This window comes from Sarcophilus harrisii, chromosome 1, assembly GCF_902635505.1.
Source record: "Sarcophilus harrisii chromosome 1, mSarHar1.11, whole genome shotgun sequence".
Classification (NCBI taxonomy): Eukaryota; Metazoa; Chordata; class Mammalia; order Dasyuromorphia; family Dasyuridae; genus Sarcophilus; species Sarcophilus harrisii.
Genome location: NC_045426.1, coordinates 288014137 through 288033127, shown reverse-complemented (window position 1 = coordinate 288033127; position 18991 = coordinate 288014137). Strand labels below are relative to the sequence as shown.

The 18991-nt window shown below is 33.0% G+C and overlaps 1 protein-coding gene across 3 annotated transcripts in view; it reads right to left on the bottom strand.

Annotated features, from left to right (window-relative positions):
- Positions 1 to 18991, bottom strand: part of PIP5K1B (phosphatidylinositol-4-phosphate 5-kinase type 1 beta) — a 341035-nt gene that overhangs the window by 86597 nt on the left and 235447 nt on the right. For all 3 annotated transcript variants that reach the window (XM_031943518.1, XM_031943523.1, XM_031943521.1), the window contains 4 exons: positions 5334 to 5545; positions 2670 to 2753; positions 2500 to 2548; positions 591 to 675 (listed from right to left, as the gene is read on the bottom strand). In XM_031943518.1, coding sequence (XP_031799378.1) covers positions 591 to 675; positions 2500 to 2548; positions 2670 to 2753; positions 5334 to 5545 — 430 coding nt within the window. The remainder of the gene's footprint in view (positions 1 to 590; positions 676 to 2499; positions 2549 to 2669; positions 2754 to 5333; positions 5546 to 18991) is intronic.

Sequence of the window (18991 nt, the reverse complement as noted above, 5' to 3'; positions counted from 1 at the left end):
AAGTCTCCTCATCTGAAAATTGGGACTACAATACTTGACACTACAAGATTATCACAAGGACAGCTCTTTGTAAACCAGAAAGTGCTTTAAAAATGTGATAAATCACACTATTATTTTTAAAACTAGACTAGTTTTCCCCTAAGAAGATTGTAAGTGTGGTGTAGAAACTTTAATAATCCACAGATTATTGATTGGCTGGCCTTAGACATCAGGCCATGCCCCATCTTTCACTACTCAGGCATCCATCCAAGACATTTATATTATAAAAGTTCTAATTGTGTGGATTCTTTTCCTCTTCCCAGAACAAAACTATTTCAGATCATCTCTTACTTTTCTATGTTGCCTTAGCCAGTAGAATATAGTAAATTCCTTGAATTCAGAGACTCTTCTCTTTAAATTGTCATTTTCAGTGTTGAAGACAGTGCCTAGTATATAATTAACTTTTTCATTCACTCCATTCATTATTCACTCATTTCATTCATTCATAACAAAGACTATACACAAAGCCCTAAAGATGTCTCGTTCATTTTTTTTAGGGCAATCTTAATAAAAACAACAAAATGCTAATAAAATACTAATAAGATACTTACCTTGGATTTTTTTAAAAACTCTGGAATCCATGAATTTTAAAAATCTATCTGCATAAAAACTTGGTCTGTGAACTGAAACAGTATCCTGGAAAGACAAGAGAGATATTGCAGAATTACTTGTCAGGTAATTCAATACCATTCTAAGGACAATCTAAGCACAGAAATATATAAAAAACAAGGGATGTGGGAAGAATCTTGAAAAAATTGTGATAACTATGTTTTCCATGATCCATGTTTCTGTCTACAAGGCTTGTCTACAAGCCAAGTAAGTCAGTAAATCAAATATTGCCTATGATAGTTTATGTTATTGCTAGATTTTGTTTGAAGATGATCTTATACATGCTTCCAAAGGATAGAAAGAGAAAATAAATGTCCTTTCACAAAAGGTCTTCTATTACTTAATAAGAACAAGTTTAATTGTTATTCATAATAGAAAAGACTTAAGAGGGTAGATGTTATCTTTTGAAGGAAGGTTATCATTTATGCATAAAAATATAACATTACAAACTTTATCATCACAAGCAATATCAGTGAAAGACAATTCTAGTTAGAAATGAACTGGATTTGAAATTGAGGAAAAATGTTACTCAAACAATAAAAATCCTAATTCCATAGTTACATGACTTATTTGGATTTAAATTTATCTGTATAACTCATTTGAGATAAGGGAAGATGGGTTCATAAGTCACTGTAGTCAATGATTAAACATTTCATTGTAACAATAGTTGACTTTGCCTCACATCTATCTACACTTGTGTGATGACATGATTAGCAGTTATGCTGTGGCTAGCTTTTCTGTGGTAGAAACAGTAGATTAAAATTTGTCTTTTGTCACCCTGAGACAATCTATATGGTAAAGAAGAAAGGGTCCTGTCCTGGGAGTCTGAATCTTTAGGTGTTAACCCATGGATGGATGGATTGGATTTAAGGCAGCATGGCAGCATAATAGATAAAGTGAAGAGCTTGAAGTGAGGAAGACTCCTCTTCCCAAGTTCAAATCTGGCCCCAAATAATGGTAACTAAGAATAAGATATGACTGAAAAATCCTGCCAGAAAACCAGCTTGAGGAAGAATCTTCATTTCTCTCTGGCCTTCAGTTTCTTCACTGGTTAAATAAGGAAATTTGAATAGACAACATTAAGTCTCTTTTTAGCTCTGATGTGCTATAAGGCTATAGTTATCCTAAGATTCTTTACTACTAATAATTGTTAAAGAATTAAAAAAACAAACAAACAATGGGGCATCTAGTGATACAGTGCATAGAGTACCAGTTCTGCAGTCAAGAGGACCTGAGTATTAATCTGGTTTCAGACACTTAATCCTGTTTGTTTTGTCATTTCCCCTCCTCACCTCCCCCCCCAAAAAGCACCAGATGCTCAATTTGCATGACCCATTTTCTGTTTCAAGCTCAAGATTGTGCTTAGCATAAATACTTCTGTGCTTAAAAGAAAGAAATGTCTGTTGTTTAGGGCCTTTTTGTAATAGGAAGTATGTTTGATATGGGAAAGTAGAATGTTAACTTATATTACTTAAAAGAATTTCATTTTTCCTATTCTTGTCTATAAATAAAATCTATTTTTTTCCTTTCTCTGTTTTAGGTTTTACTGACAATGTCCAACAGAGCCACAATTTCTTTAAACATTATTTGGTTGAAGAAAGGCCAGGTCCAGAGCTCAGAATTTTCAACCTACCATATTGAATATTGTGTATTTGACAATCTCAATTTCCTTTTGGCTATATTGTGTAGATTTAAATCTGTGATTTACCCATATAAAGTTTGTAGAAGCTTTCCTGTCTTCTTTCCATAGAAGCCAGTGACTCATGGTTTTAGCTCTCAGATTCTTATTATATAAAGTAAATTGGGAACACAGAGTAATCAAAAATTTAACAATATATACAAGTAGCTTACCCCATCATAAACAAGTGCTTTCCAGGAATGTTCTAACTTCTTCATTAACCTAAGCAACAAAAAATTTTAAAACATTAGAAATAATGACATTTCAGAAGAGTATATTGACTAATTTACAAATATTGCAAAGGTTTAAACAAACAAACAAAAAAAAACCCACCTCTCCTTACCTATATGATTGCAGAATATCAATAATGCCCATAAATAAAAGTAGCTTTTCTCCTTTATGACTTTTAGCTGGAATCCCTCCCATTCTGTTGATGAAAAGAGAAAATATTTCATTATGTATCATAGGCTAAAATGTTTTAAAATGATCATTATTGGCTTTTTTTTTTTTTTTTTTTTTTTTTTTTTTTTTTTTTTTTGCTTTTGTTTGGGGGGAGGGGCAAGGCAATTGGGGTTAAGTGACTTGTCCAGAGTAACATAGCTAAATTTAACATCGTTAAATGTCTGAAGCTAGATTTGAACTGAGGTCCTCCTGACTCTAGGAGTACTTGATCCACTGTGCCATCTAGCTGTCCCTAAAACTATCTGCAACTATTGAAAGTACAATAAATTTGGTAACCAGTTTAACAACCACCTGCTGTTTTCTGTTTCCAGTTTCTTCTCCTTTCAAACCCCTATCAGGTAAATACACTAAATGGATAGATCAGGTCATGTCACCCTTCAACAATCCTCTACTGGCTATTAAATTAAATTAAAATTCCTTATTTTTCCTATTCTAGAGTCTTCATAATTCAGTTCCCACCAAGATCTTATTGTATCTCCTCTCATGTATACTATTTTCTATTTTGTCCACCTTTCTATCTTGTTCAAGGTAAGAACACATTGTTTTATTTGTTGAAAGTGCACATGAATGTTTATTAAATAGAATTTTATAACCAATCTTTTAGAGTAATGAGAAGTAAATAGGATATGGTTTTTCCCTTGATCTTTTTAAAAGATATATTAAAATTTAAGGCTGCTCCATGGGTGATCCTGAATGAAGTATCTTAGTCAGTCCAGAGACTGATTCCAGCATAAATGATGTGGCCAACTATAAAGGGTCAGCTGGGAATGATAAATTAGATTTGTAGAATTTGTCTCTTTTCATCATTCTTCATGCTCTTTCAGCCCTCTATAGTTGACACTGTTAGTTACTACCCAATTCCTCTTATATATTATCTTCTCTTGTATTCTGTTGCAATTATCTTTTCTCATTCTCTCTTCAGCAAAGCAGACTGAATTCTCATCTATCTTCTATGTCCAACTGCCTTGTTTCATTCCACCTCCAACTACCTCCTTTCCTCATCCTTCCTTCTGGTTTGTTTCTCATCCTTCTTTTTCTTCTATCTTTAGACTCTCTCCTTTAGCAGTAGCACATCTACTTCCATAGATTTAATTATCATTTCCACACAGAACACTCAAATCTACATATCAGCTTTGATATTTCTCTGGTGCTTTGAACATAGTAAAGTTTGTTCATTTAAAAAGAAGTAAAAGGCTAGAAAAAATGATTTGGAATGTGGAAGAAAAATGATTTGAAATGTGGAACATTTTTAATAGCTGTATATATCTATGATCTGGTCAATAATCAATAAATCTAGAAGCTATACAGTTAAGGCCAGAGGAGACTGGTTTTTAAAATTATGAGTCCTCCCACGCTTAAATCATATATGTGTATAGAGGTATGCAACTGGTTTCAGATCTCTATTTTGTTTCTGTTAGCAAATACATATTTTATAGATGTAAGGAAATACCAAAGTTACTGTCATATCTGGCTGAGGCCAGAGACTCCATCTGCCATTTTAATATTACCAAAGAGAATTCCTAAAGTGTTGAAAAGAGATTCTGAATTACAACCATAATGACTGTCAGGCTTTTAGATGATAGATAACAAAGTTATCATTTTCTACTCTCAAGTGATCTTTGATGCAAACTTTGAATATTTGGTACTAAAGGACAACAATAAAACTCTTCAAAGACTTTGAGCTAATTCTTAGAAATTTTATTCTTCCACACAAAAAGCAGGTTGATAACTATAACCAGGAAAGCTTTAACTCATTTATTGTTAAGGAGAAAAGAATTATGACTGTATTAATTTTATTTCCTAGGTATTTTTATGATAGAGATTAGTCAGGTGTATAAATATAAATATTCATTTATATAATCAAAATCATAACAAATCTATTACAAGACTAAGAATAATGATTAGCATGTATGTCATGGTTTATGGCTTAAAAGGAGTTGACAAAAATTTATTATTTTATTTTAGTCTTAGAACAACCTTGGGAGTTAGGTGCAGTTATAACCATTTTACAGATAAGAAAACTGAGGCAGACAGAAACTAAGTGACTTGTTCATGATCATCCAGCTAATAAATGTCTGAGATCAGATTGTAAATGAAATCTTGACTCCAGGTCCAGTTCTCTACCTACTATGTCACCAGTTAGTTATATGTCTAAGAGGGATATTTGGGTTAATTTAATAATTATTTATCCTTTAAGTATGTCAAAGGTGGCTTTATGGGAAATGAATTTAACTTGTTCCCCCTGATCCCAGAAGGCACTGCTAGGAACTATGAGGAGAAATTTTAAAGAAGAAACTCAAGGCTTGATATGAAGAAAATTTCCTTATGATTAGAGCAATTCAAAGGAGGAAGACTTTACCTAGGGAGATACTGGGTTTCTTCACTGGAACAGTAGATTCATTGTCAAAGCAAAAGCTGGATGGCTTCCCATTGGGTGACCGTGTGGGAATTTTTTTTCCAGGTATGGGATGGACTGAGGTCACTTTCATTTCAAACTATGACTCTCTTAATATTCAAGCATTAATGCTTAAACACTTATACTTACGTATTAGTGCTCTGAGTGATTACAGAATCTCCAGATTTCCCTGGGCCTTGGATAGATTCCATTGCTGTTGAATAGAGGACTTTTTGTATTCCAGGCCGCTTAGCATCAGGTACATTCTGTGTGCTCTCCCCTTCTTTTTCTTTTAGTGAATGATCCAATATGTGGATTCCCAGCAAAAGACTATAGTCCATTATTTTGAAACTTTCCAATACCTGGGATTTAAAAAGAGTTAAATGTACAGTTATCTTTTCCACATCACGATGTTCCCCATCATGGATTCAATATATTGTGGGTTGGCATAAGAAATTAAATGGGAATTTTGGGAATATTTTGTAGAAGTCACAGATGACACACACTGAAGACCAGCAGATGACACAGCACTTATGACCAAATACTTAATCCAAATTTTATAATAAGGTACTGTAAATACCCCATTAAAGAAAAACAAAAAAAAATTAGACTTCTCTGATAGGAAGAGAGTGCCAGTTTTATGCAGATTTTCCAGATTGTGGGGTTCCACATCTTTAATCCCTGATATGGAAGGGATAACTACACTGTGAACTATAGAGTTCTGAGTACCTGCCAAAGTTAAATTCTCAGCAACCTAGAAGACTTTAAAATTACAGAGAAGTGCTATGCTATGGTCTAAGAATACTGTTTCAGATAGCAGTCAGTCAGGTAAAGGAGCTAAAATTAAAGATAAATGGAAAAAAACAAATGGCACATTGAGGTTATCAAGATATCATTAGTTCATACATGCTAAAATTTGTCTTATTAAACAATAACAACTGCAAGCTACAAATTTATGCAAACTAAAAATAATTACTACAAAATTTCAGAGATTTTGAGCTGGAAGAGAATTTAGAGATTATTTACTCCAACTCCATCATTTTGTAGATTAAGACTTGGAATGGTCAAGGGATTTGCTAAAGGTCACAAACCTTTAAAAAATTAAAACTAGGATGTGTACCCAGGTCCTTGACCCCAAATTTAGCAAGCTTCTGGCCATTTTTTTCCCCCTTTGTTTCCTCATCCTCAACCCAACAAGGGTGGGTTCTTAATAAATGAATCAAAATAAGTAGATTTCACTTGTTTCTTAAGGGCAAAGACTGAGGCCATTCAACAATAGCTTCAGGAAAAAAATTCATTCAAAATCTGGATTCTGCTAGAATCATCACACATCGTTAAGTTGGAGAGGTCTAGCAGTTATTCTTTTCAATATTTGTTATCAAAAATTACTTCTCTTCCAACCAGGTCTTCCTCTTAATGTAACCTAAAGAAGGATGGGAACTTAAAAGTACGTCATATACTCAACAGTCAGTAAAATAAGGGATTAGATGTAGTTTTTCTGTGCTGCACAAAGTAGATAGAGCTAGATGAAAGAGATCTAGTGTCAACTAAAGGAGTCATTCTTTGCAACAGAATTCAGACATAAATAATTTCCAGTGAATGCATCCTAAGTGTATATGGGATATTTCCATATTCATTATTCCTCCTAGATAGATTAGTCCAAAATACATTCTTTCATAGCTAACCACTTTTAAGATTTTTTTTTCATTTTTTCAATTCTTTTATTTAAAAAATAGTTCATCCTTCCTCACTTGTCCTGTATCCTTGAAAACCATTCCTTGTAATAAAGAATGAAAAAAAAAATAAAAAGAAATTAAAGGGACAGACTGGCAAAATTAACCAACAGAGCAACAAAGCCTCAGAGTAGATGCAATGTTTTATAACCCATTGCCCTTTACCTCTATGAAAAAGTGAGATGTGTTCTCTCAAATGTTCTTTGGGAAGCTGACATTTCTTTCTCTAGAGTAGAGAGTTTTAGTTTCTAATATTTTGGTATCCTTAAAATGAACTATTAAGATATCTTTTACTATCATATTTTTATGCAAAGCTATTCAAAAATGAAAAGGGTCCAGAAAGCAATGGGAATTTTCTTCTTAGGAGAGACTTTTTTTTTTTTTTGAAGAAGTATTTACTTGATTTTTCTCAATTATATATCTAACATCAATTTTTAGTATTTTAAAAATAATTTTTGAGATCCAAATTTCTTCTATCTCTCCCACCTTTTGTACTCTCCTTCATCAGAGTATCTTTTAATTTCCTATCACATATTAGGTCACATATTGACTGTATAGCTACTTCTCAGTTTTTTAGGGACTGATTACCTAGTTTATTAGTAATCTAGAACTCCTACATACTACCCATTTTTCCTTGTCAATTTCCTTTATATTCCTAACATCATTTATTCTCTGTTACAATTCTAGTAAAGAATAAGGGAGGTATTCTAGTCACAAATCTCTGTGGACTTTAATCCATCCTCTCCTTAGCTGTCAAATCTTCTTAAAGCACAGATCTTACCATTTTTTCCTATTTAATAAATTCCACTGACTTCCAATCCCCTCCAGGTTCAAATAAAAAATCCTCTGTTTTGTGTTCAAAGTCCTTTGTAACTGGTTCCTTTCTTTCCTTTCCAGTTTTTTAAAAATTTATTTTTATTTTTAATTTATGGAATAAAACAAACTTTTCCATAAAAAAGATGATTGCACATGGAACTACAAATCTATTATGTACAATTTATTATTCTTTTAAAATACACAACATGCACATTTTGTTTTTTCCTATTTTTTTCCCATTATTCTTCCCCAGAAATGGCCACCATTAGCCACAAATAGGTATATATTTGTAAAATTATTCGACACATACTTCTATTTATCAGTTTTATCTCCAGATGCAAGAAATGCTATCCTCCTTCCCTTGAATGTTTTCCTTCTTCATTTCTACTTTCTGTTTTTTTTCTGGCTTCCCTTAAGTCCCAGGTAAAATTTCACCTTCTTTGGGAGGCTCTTCCTGATTCCCTTAATTCAGGTACTTTCCTTCTGAGATGATCTCCAATTTAGTTGACACTCCTATTGGGCTACTCCTGGTTGACTAAGATAGATAGAATGAAAAGTTGTTAGAAGCACTTGACATGAAGTCAAAGGACCTGTGTTCAAATTATAACACAAACATTTATTACCTATATAACTTGAATTAAGTTCCGGAATCTCTCTGACCTTAATTTTCTTCAAATGAAGTAATTGTACTTACAGTCTTTCTGAGTTTTCTCTCAGTTTTTAATCTTGAAAGTATGAAATAGTTTCACTATTTGTTAGTGCTCTAGTGCAGCAGTTTCAAAATATTTTAATCACATATCCATCAGTAACAAGTTTCTGAGCATAGACCTTTACATATATATCTTTGTTTATAAATTATACTAGTTACTATTCTACTAACATGTATTAGAAAAATATACAAAATAGAGAAAATTTTTTCCAACTAAAAAATGTAGATATGACGTGCTATACTTAGTCACAAAGTAAAAAGAAACATTCAGGATGTTTCCATAGCACACAGCTAAATGAACTGATTTCAGATAATATAGACCTTGCATTAAAAAATGGAGTGTTCTTTGTCAGGAGACAAAATAAATATATTTTAAAAGGGTGACATAAAAATGAAATAAATGTCAACTTTTTTTATTTTACTTATTCATCATGCAAAAACCCACTGCATTTTGGCGTCATTGAAAATATTAATACTCACTGAGCAATATCTTGTGGTAGAAAGTTTGCTCTCTGAAGGTGAGTCTTTCTAAAGAGTAGTTATGAAGTGACTGGAAGTAAGATGTGGGCAGGCAGGGGATGGAAATTTCACTAACTGTAACTGCACAGTTGATGTTGAAGCTGTTCGGGTCCCTGTTAGGTTATAACTTTCTGAGAATCACAGGTTAAGGTTTGATCCCATAGGGATCAAAGTTTCCCCAGAAGTGAGATGAATTAAAGTAAGAGGGCTTTGAAGGGATAATAGTTGTTTTAGAAACAACCTTATATCTAGCTAATGTGGGCAGGGTGGAAAGAAGGCCCAACTCTCTTTTTCCATTGGTTGATTACATATTCTTTGGGGTTATGTTTTAGTCCCCTCATTCCTTTGTAAACCATTGTTCTTCTGCAAGGATTCTAAATGTTTATCAGTTCTATTTGTTACCAATATGTGGTAGAGCATTCCAAACTTGTATTGGTCTGATCAGTTACAGATGAACATACTGTAACTCTACTCTTAACATAGTGATATCATTTGGGTCCCCTTTGAGAATGAAGGATGACAATGACCCTGGGCATTTAAACTCAAATCTTTTACCTGTAATATGGAGATCATAATAGCATCTATTTCTTAGTTTGGTTGTTAAGATCAAATTAGATAATATTTCTAAAGGGCTTAAGATGACTAGCACATGGGGCAACTAGGTGGCGCAGTGGGTAGAGCACTGACTCTGAAGTCAGGAGGACCTGAGTTCAAATCCAATCTCAGATACTTAACACTTCCTAGCAGTGTGACCCTAGGCACTTAACCCCAATTGCCTTAGCAAAAAAAAAAAAAAAAAAAAAAAAAAAAAAAAAAAAAAAAAAAAAAAAGACTAGCACATTCAGACTACTATGACACACAGGCATCTAATAAATGTTTATTTCATACCATTCCATTATTATTCCATAGATTAAAGATAGTTCTCTTTCCATGTGCAAATTAAGATGAAGAGAAAGCATCAGGAATAAAGAAGCATTTAGCTCTATAACCTAGGTGAAGTATGCTCACAATGTTTATGGAATATAGCAATACTTTCATCCCTTAAAAACTATTTGCCATAAATGTGGGTCTCATTTTAAGAGAAAAAACAGGTGAAATCCAGTCTATGATTGGTTGTTTCACCCACTCATTCTTTAGGCTTAGATTATTTAGTTTCCAATTAATTTTTGTCTACTTTCCCCTTAGCCTTTTATTGCTTGTGATTTTTATTGCTTCATGATCTGAAAAAACTGTATTTACTATTCCTGCCTTTCTTCATTTGATTTTGAAGTCTGTATGCCCTAATATATAGGCAGTTTTTAATATAGGTTCCATGAACTGCTGAGAAAAATGTGCTCCTTTCAGTCTCCATTCAATTTTCTCTAAAGATCTATCTCGCTTTTCTAAAATTCTATTTATCTCTTTAACTTCTTTCTTATTTATTTTGTAGTTTGATTTATCTAGTTCTGAGAGAGCAAGGTTGAGATGTCCTACTATTAAAGTTTTGCTATCTATTTCTTCTTGAAGCTCTCAACTTCTCCTTTAGGAATTTAGATGCTATACTACTATACAATTGTATTATCTGTGGTACCCTTTAGCAAGACCCTTATCTCTTTTAATTAGATTTATTTTTGCTTTTGCTTGATCTAATATCAGGATCGCTACTGCTACTTTTTTTTTTTTTTTTTTTTTTTTTTTACTTCACTAGAAGCATAATAGATTATACTCCAGTCTTTTCTTTTACTCCAGATGTGTATCACTCTGCTTTAAATGTGTTTCTTGTAAACAACATACTGTAGGATTCTGACTTTTAATTCAGTTTGCAATCCACTTCCATTTTATGGGAGAGTCCATCCCATTCACATTCACGTTTAAATGACTAATTCTGTATTTTACCCCAAATTATACTTTTCTCTTTCCTTTACCCTTTTCCCTCCTCCCCAGAATTTTCCTTCTGACTACCACTTCCCTCAAACAGCCCTCTCCCTTTACAGCTTCTTTCCCTTTCTTATACCTTTTCACTACTACTTCTGTTTTCCCTTTTATTAACTTTCTCCTTTCCTTTTTTCTCCCACTTACCTATAAAGTGAGACAAGTTTCTCTGTGAAACCAAATATGTCTAACATTCTCTCTTTGAGCCAAATCTGATGAGAGTAAGATTCACACAGTGTTCTTTCCTCTCACTTCTTTCCCTCAATTATAATATGTCCTCTTTGCCTCTTCATGAGATTTAATCTCCCTCATTTTACCTGCATTTTCTACCTCTATTTTCTTTTTTATAATATCACAGTAAAATCATATTATATCTGCACTCTCTAAGTATACCTATATCAGAGATATAGTTCTCAAGAGTTCTTTCCTTTGTACTTTTTTATGCTTCTCTTGAGTTCTGTATTTGGAGGTCAAATTTTTTGTTCAGCTCTGGTCTTTTTATCATAAATAAATAAAATTCCCCTGTATCATTGAATATCCATCCCCTTCCCTGAAAGATAATGTTCATATTAGCTGTATAGTTTATTTGTGGCTGCATTCCAAATTCCTTTGCCTTTTGGAATATCAGATTCCAGGCCTTTTGATCCTTTAAGGTGGAAGCTTCTAGGTCCTGGATAATCATGATTGTGGCTCTTCTGTGAATTGTTTCTTTCTGGCTGCTTGCAACATTTCCCCCTTGATCTGATTGTTCTGAAATTTAGTTACAATATTCCTTGGAGTTTTCATTTCATTTTGGGATATCTTTCAGGAGGTGATTGGTGAATTCTTTCAATATCTATTTTATCTTTTGATTCTAGGACATTAGGGAAGTTATCCTTGATGATTTTTTGAAAGATAATCCTACACTCTTTTTTCAATCTTTAGTTCCTTTTGTATTTGGGCAACTGAATTTTTAAATGAATTGTTTTTTTCTATGGATTTTTTTCCCATTTCACAAAGTCTGTTTTTCAGGGAGTTGTTTTCTTTGTCCATTTTGTCAAATCTATTTTATAAGGAGTTATATGCTTTTCCCTCCCATTCTATAAGGAGATTTCTTCAGATAATTTCTGTTTCCTTTTCCAAACTCTTTTGCAAAGTTCTCTTCCTTTCTTCATTTTTCTTCTTACTTTCTTTTAAGATCCTTTTTGAATTCTTCCAAGAAAGCCTTGTAAAATTGGGGCCAATTCACATCACCCTTTGGGCTTCTTCTGGAGACAATCTGCTTTTAGTATCCTCAGGGTTTGAAAATTCTTCTCTTTCTCCAAAAAAACTATTTATGGTAAGAGTTCTTTTTACTTTTTTGCTCATTTTTTTTTTTAAAGTTGAGGCCTGCTTTTAGGGTAAAGGGGAGATTATCTAAACTTCTTCTACAAGTGACAGTGACCACATTGGATCAATGCTGACTAACTTTTTGGCATGGCCATATCCCATGATATTGTGGGATTTAGGGGCTCACTATTTGCCTTTTGTATTTGCATTGAATGTCTTACAGTTAATCTGCTGATCTATTGGCTTGCAATCAGGACAGAGTAGCCAATACTGCTATATTCCTCCCAGTTGATTCTCTGACACTATGGAGCCCATACCACCATGGGTCTGCGCACTGCCTGTGCCCAGCTGCCTATCTGCCTCCCTCTGTGTCCAATTGAAATAGAGGTTTTCTGGAGTTCTTCTAAATTATCTTCTGCTGGAAATTTTTTACATTCCAAATATTAATGATTTCTGTCACTCCAAAACCAGTTCACAGGCTAGGTTTACTGTTAATTTGAAGAACATGGGGAGAGCTCAGGAAAAGACGTGTTTCCTCTCTACCATCTTGGCTCCTCCCCTCACATATAATTTTTTAAAATGGAATAAGCCTCCAGTGATATATAGCCTATTAAAAGATATATTTTATATGCATGTAAAAATATAAAAAATCTCAATAGTCTATTAAAATATATACACTCTATATAAGATATAATACACAATATATTTGCATATTATATTATATACAACACTTAACATAATGTACATTTCAACACACAAATATCATTACATATATTGATAGCATGGCATTTTAGTGGCATATTACATAGGAGTTAGTGTCAGTATATATATATGTCATATTGTTATATAATATATTACATAGTTAAAATAATATGTAATATGTTTTTTTAAAAAATAGAAGTCTTTTGCATTGAGGAAAAAGAGCAGTTTAAAGCCCTCTATGACCTAACCCCAATCTCGCCTGAAACAGGGTATTCCACTTATGCTTAGCTCTATTAAGAAATTTTCCCAGGGCAGTTAGGTAATACAATGGACAAAGTGCCAGCCCTAGAGTCAGGAGGACCTGAGTTCAAATGTGGCCTCAGTCACGTATTAGCTGTGTGACCTTGAACAAATCACTTAATTCTGCTTGCCTCAAAAAAAGTTTAAATTTGCAACTTTTGAAACTTCTACCCTTTGTTCCTGGTTTTACCCTGTAGGTCCACAAAAAGCAATTTTAATTCCTCTTTTATGCAATAGTCCTTTAAAGATATAGAGTCTCCCCTTATACCACATACTCACATCTTTTTATCCAAACTTAGTATCATCAATTCCTTCAAACAAAACCTTCCTATTATGCCACAGACTCAATGAACTTTGCCATCATGATTCTCCTTTCTTAGGATATCTTCCACATTATCAATCAGAGAGTGAGAAGTCAAAAATGATACCTAGATTGTAACCTGGGGTAAATAGGGGGATGGTAGTGCCTTCAACAGTACTGAGAAAGTGAGAAAGAAGAGCAGGTTTTAGAGGAAGAATAATGAGATCAGTAGCCATATTGGCTAGAAAATACCCTTTACCATAAGTATTTTAGATTCATATAAGATTCTTTGATAGATAAAGCTATAGAGATGACCTTGTTGAATAATTTCCTGATTATCAATACAAAAAAGATTAGGGATCCTAATCTTAATACATATTTTCTAGCACTGTATTTTTCAGAATCAAAGCTTAGTTTAAACTGATATATAAAACCTTGAAGTGATCTTCTATCTCAACAGTATTTCTTTTAGCGAGAAAAATAAATGGAGTTGTGGGTGAGGAACTTTCAATCCACCATTTGCATTCTTCTTGGAAAAACTTTTGGTAACACATCATTTATTTTTGAAGTAATGGTCAAAAGTGATTGGATGAATATTTTTCTCTTTTCTAGAGCTAATGAGAATTTGAAAAAGCTGCTTACACTTGATCAGACTTCATGAAAGCATTTCTCCTTCCCCTCTAAAAATGACAAGATTTCAAAGTAATCACTGTCCTATAATAATCAACCTTCTCAAAGGAAAGTTTTTGCTTTCTTGTTCATAGGACTTTGTGTGCAAACATGTTATTAATAGCTGCCAGGTGCCAATGGTTTAGATGGTACTTTTGATTAGATTTTTCAGGTTAAAATATTTGGATTATATTTTACCTTTTGTTGTTTAGTTATTTGGTAGAATTTTTCACCTTCCTCTTTTTCACCCCTTTACCTCTTCTATCCTATTTTTTTTTCCTCTTGTGGTATGCTAATACCACAAGAATTTTGTGGGGAAATTAAGGCTTAAATATGGTTAACTGCTCTTTGGTGTTATATGATGGAAAGCAAACTGAATGCCTTCCTCCCTCTATCCCTGCTCTATACTTCTCTTTCAAGACCCAACTTTTCTATAGAGTCTTCCATATCTTTCCAATCCTTAGTGAATTCCAACAGAACTATATGCATCATTTGTTTGACATTTAATCTTAGACTGACTAATTTTTTCCCACAGTTTTCATACATTTTATCTCCCCCACACTGACAATATAGACTATTCCTTGAGATAAAAGCTATGTTTTGTTTTTGATGGTATTCTTCATGTTATTCACTTAGTCCCAGAGCCAGGTCAAGGGATGAATGTATTTCTCCTATATGTTATTTTTGTGCCATCAGTGAAACATATGATGATTTATGGTAAAAATAAATACCTACATACAAGTGAGGATGGGAGTTCTCAGGGTTTAAACATATCCATGTACAAAATGTAACATTAAAGAACTATCCCTTGCTTTGCTTATCTTGTCAACTCCCTAATTGTAGATTTTCTAGCTCAAAGATTCTCAATAAAAATTTTATTAAATTATCATAAATAAATTTATTATTAATTAATGACCATTAAGTTATTTAATCCCAAGTTTACTCTACAAAATAGTATGCCTCAAATTCATGACTCCTAAGTCTCTATCTTGGTAGCAACCATCTTGTCTCCTTTAGCAAAGTGGGCAGCTGGAAAAACTGGCTTTCTTGTCTGTCTTACAGTTAAATTGGAGTCATTGACACAGATCTGTGATGATCATAAGTTTGCTCTTCTCAGTGAACATAGTTTTAGTAAAGGAACAAAACAGCCATAAGCTCAACAAGCAGACCATTAGTTTGGAATCAAATCTGGCCTCAGATACTTACTAATGTGTGGCCTTGGGCAAGTCACTTAATTCTATTTGCCTCAGTTTTATCATCTGTAAAATGAGGAAAAGAAAAAAAATGGCAAGTCATTCTAATATCTCTGCCAAGAAGACCTTCGGAGAATTTTGACAATCAACTCAGGCTTGTTCTTCTTGAACCCAAGGATAGGATTTTGTAAACATCACTAAAATGGGTCAATTTTATCATCATCACAAAATGTTTCAGCTGGCTAACCACATTCAACCATCTAAAACTTCTTAGTATTTTGCAAGATGATTTTGAAGATTTATGGTTGGCTATTTGTTGTTCTTCAGTAAATAAAATTCAAGGATCTGGGTGTCCTTTAGGTAGGAATATAGATAACTTTAATAATGATCAGAATCTTTTCTTATTAAAGACTAAAAGAAGAGTATATAGTCTTTTTTAAAAAGCAAAGGACAGTAGTCAATACCAAGGACAATGGAACTAGTACTGGATTTTGAGTTGGGATCTTGAATTTGAATGATGACTTAATACCTATCTATCAGTGGGCAAATTTTTTAAACCTTCCAGACCTCAACTGTAAAATGGTGTGGAGGACCTGGACTTAAGGTCCCTTTTGTCTGTAAATTTGTATATTCTGTAATATATATAATCTGTATATTACCATCAGAAAATACTTATGACTCAGTAAGTTGAATTTATGGATACTAGTGTTTAAATTTTGTAATGTGGATTGGGCCAGAGACAGAGTAACTTTTCCTGAAAACATATCTTATGAAACATGGATGAAAGCCACTAAGAACATATGTATTGTCCCACAATGTTTGAATAGAATGATTAGAATTAGCATTTGCCATTTCTAAGATTTGACATCTTATAACATGAACAAACCAGCATTGTATTCTTCCAAATAGCTTTGCTGTTATCTTTTTCAAGAAAAACTCTAAATATGTTTTCTTTTTTTTAAGAGTAGGAGAGCTGTTTTTTTGGGGGGAGTGGGTGGGTGACTAAGAATTGGAAATTAAAGGAATGCTTGTCAATTAAGGAACAGTTAAACAAGCTGTGGTATATGACTGTGATGAAATATTATTATGGTAAGAAATGACAAGCAGAATGATTTCAGAAAAGCCTACAATTACTTACATAAACTGATACAAAGCAAAGTGAACAGAACCAGGAGAACACTGTACACAGTAATAGCAAAATTAAAGGATGAAGAATTGTGAATGATTTATAGCTATTCTCAATAATACAATGATTCAAGATAATCCCAAAGGACTAATGATGAAGTGCACTATCTGCATTCAGAGAAAGAACTAATATTGTTTGAATAAAGATTGAAGTATGCTATTTTTCTCTTTCTTTTTTGTTTTAATTTGAGCCTCTTTGACAAAAAGACTAATGCAAAACTGTTTTACATGACTGCAAACCCATGTACACCTATATCAGATTGGTTACTCTCTCAGAGAGGGGTGAAGGGAGTGGAAGGAAAGAGAATTTAGTTCTTAAAATTAAAAAAAATGTAAAGAGCTGAAACTCTTGAGATGATGCACTGAGGTCAGACAACCGAGCACTTAAGGCTAACTACTGATTGGACAATACTCTATTAGCATATGCTTGGAAAATGGCCCTTCCCACTATTCTGTGCTGGTTTAATCTTTTCGTGTATACAGAGAATTGGGGGAAGGATTAAGGGATGGAGTAAGACAAGCCAGAATCACTTGGGCGGTGGAGGTGGAAAAGGAAGGTCGTGGAGATCCTGTGTCTATTCCCTTCACTTCTACCACTAAAGACCAAGAATAAAGATCAAGGATTTTTGTTTATTCTGATTCCGGCTGATTCTAAGGTATCCAGAGTGCTAACTTGGTTTTCACAAAAAACCCCAAATCTTTAAAAATGATTTTAATATATAATGGAGTAAAATATATATGTATATACGCAAACACCACACATAAATATGCACACACACATATATACATTCATGGATACACACATATATATTATGAATACAATCTACGAAAGATTAAGAGAGCATTATTTTAACTTTTCTTTTTGGTTTTTTATTGTAAGTATTAAAGATTGCCCTTATATACACAGTAAAGTACTGGATTGACTTTTTTTTCCTCACTTCTTTGCTCTTAAATATTTCAGTATTCTCAGTGATTTGGTTTTGAAATTTGATTGATGGGTCTCTAGATAACTGTGTGTCTTGTGCTTTTTGGAACTTCATTTAAATAGTGGATTTTTGATAAAAGTTTACTTTGATGTTGGGTACTTAAAGATTGAGGGAATCCAAGATTTTACTGTGTATTTTCATTCTATTTTGAGTCTTTGGAGTAACAAAAACCATAAACTTTCTAACTGTGTAAAATGATAATTCCATTTATCTGACATTAATTAAGTACTTTTAAGTTTTCAGGGGAGCCTCTTAGTTCTAGCTACTATTCTAGCATTTAGGATAAATTTCAGATTTGTCAAATTAATGACCATTATAATATTATGTGCTTGTATATAATCTTCCCTCCTCCAAGTAATATTCTTTAGGTTGAAATATTTTCATTACTCTACTTATAACTCGAACATTTAAAAAAGTTGATCTTTAGCATTTTATTGTAATCAAATATGTTGAGTTGAACTGGATTCTGGTATTCAAAATAATAAGGATAGGGGATGTGCTTGGAATATTATTGTTATAAGGAATTATTAGATGAGGAAACTCTCCCAATGCAGTTGGCAAATTATCTATAACTTGAGAATTGCCTAGAGTACTAAGAAATTAAGTGGCTTGTCAACTGTCACACAACAATTAGGTAAAAAGCGGTGGAACTTGAATGCAGATTTTACTGGTTTTGGTTTCACTATGCCAGACTGCTGCTTAACCTATTACAAATTATATAGTCCACATTTAAACTTAATACCACCAAGCAATTTGATGATATCAAGAGATCATAATATTTCAAAAAACTATTTTTGAAAAATAATGGGTTTCTCTTTGCATACTTTTTGATTCATCAATATCATTACTGAGTCTGCATCTCAAGAGATCATAAAAAAGGGAAAAATGTGTAAAAATATTTGTCACAGCTCTTTATGTAGTGGCAAGGAATTGAAAATGAAGTGGATGCCCATCAGTTGGGGAATGGCTGAATAAGTAAGTCATGGTATAAGAATGTAATGGAATATTATTGTTCTATAAGAAATGATGACTAGGCAGATTTCAGAAAAGGCTGAAAAGACTTACATAAACTGATACTGAGTAAAGTGAGAAGAACTAAGAGAACATTGTACACAGCAACAGCAATATTACGTGATAATCAAAAGCGACAGACTTAGTTCTCAGTAATATATCGATCCAAGACAATTCCAATAGAGTTGGCAAAGTAAAATGCCATCTGCATTCAGAGAGGGAACTATGGAGATTGAATGCAGATGAAAGTATACTATTTTCACCTTTTTTGTTTGTTTGCTTTTTGGTGGTTTTTCCCTTTGGTTTTGATTTTTTCTTTTATGTTGGAATCCTTACAAAATGTTAAGTCATTAGAATTGATAGAGACAATAATTATCTAATTTAGCATGGTTTAGTATGATTGATCTTATCTTACAAGGAGATGTTATGGGCCAGAACTTGAAACAAGGTACTAAGTGGAATTGA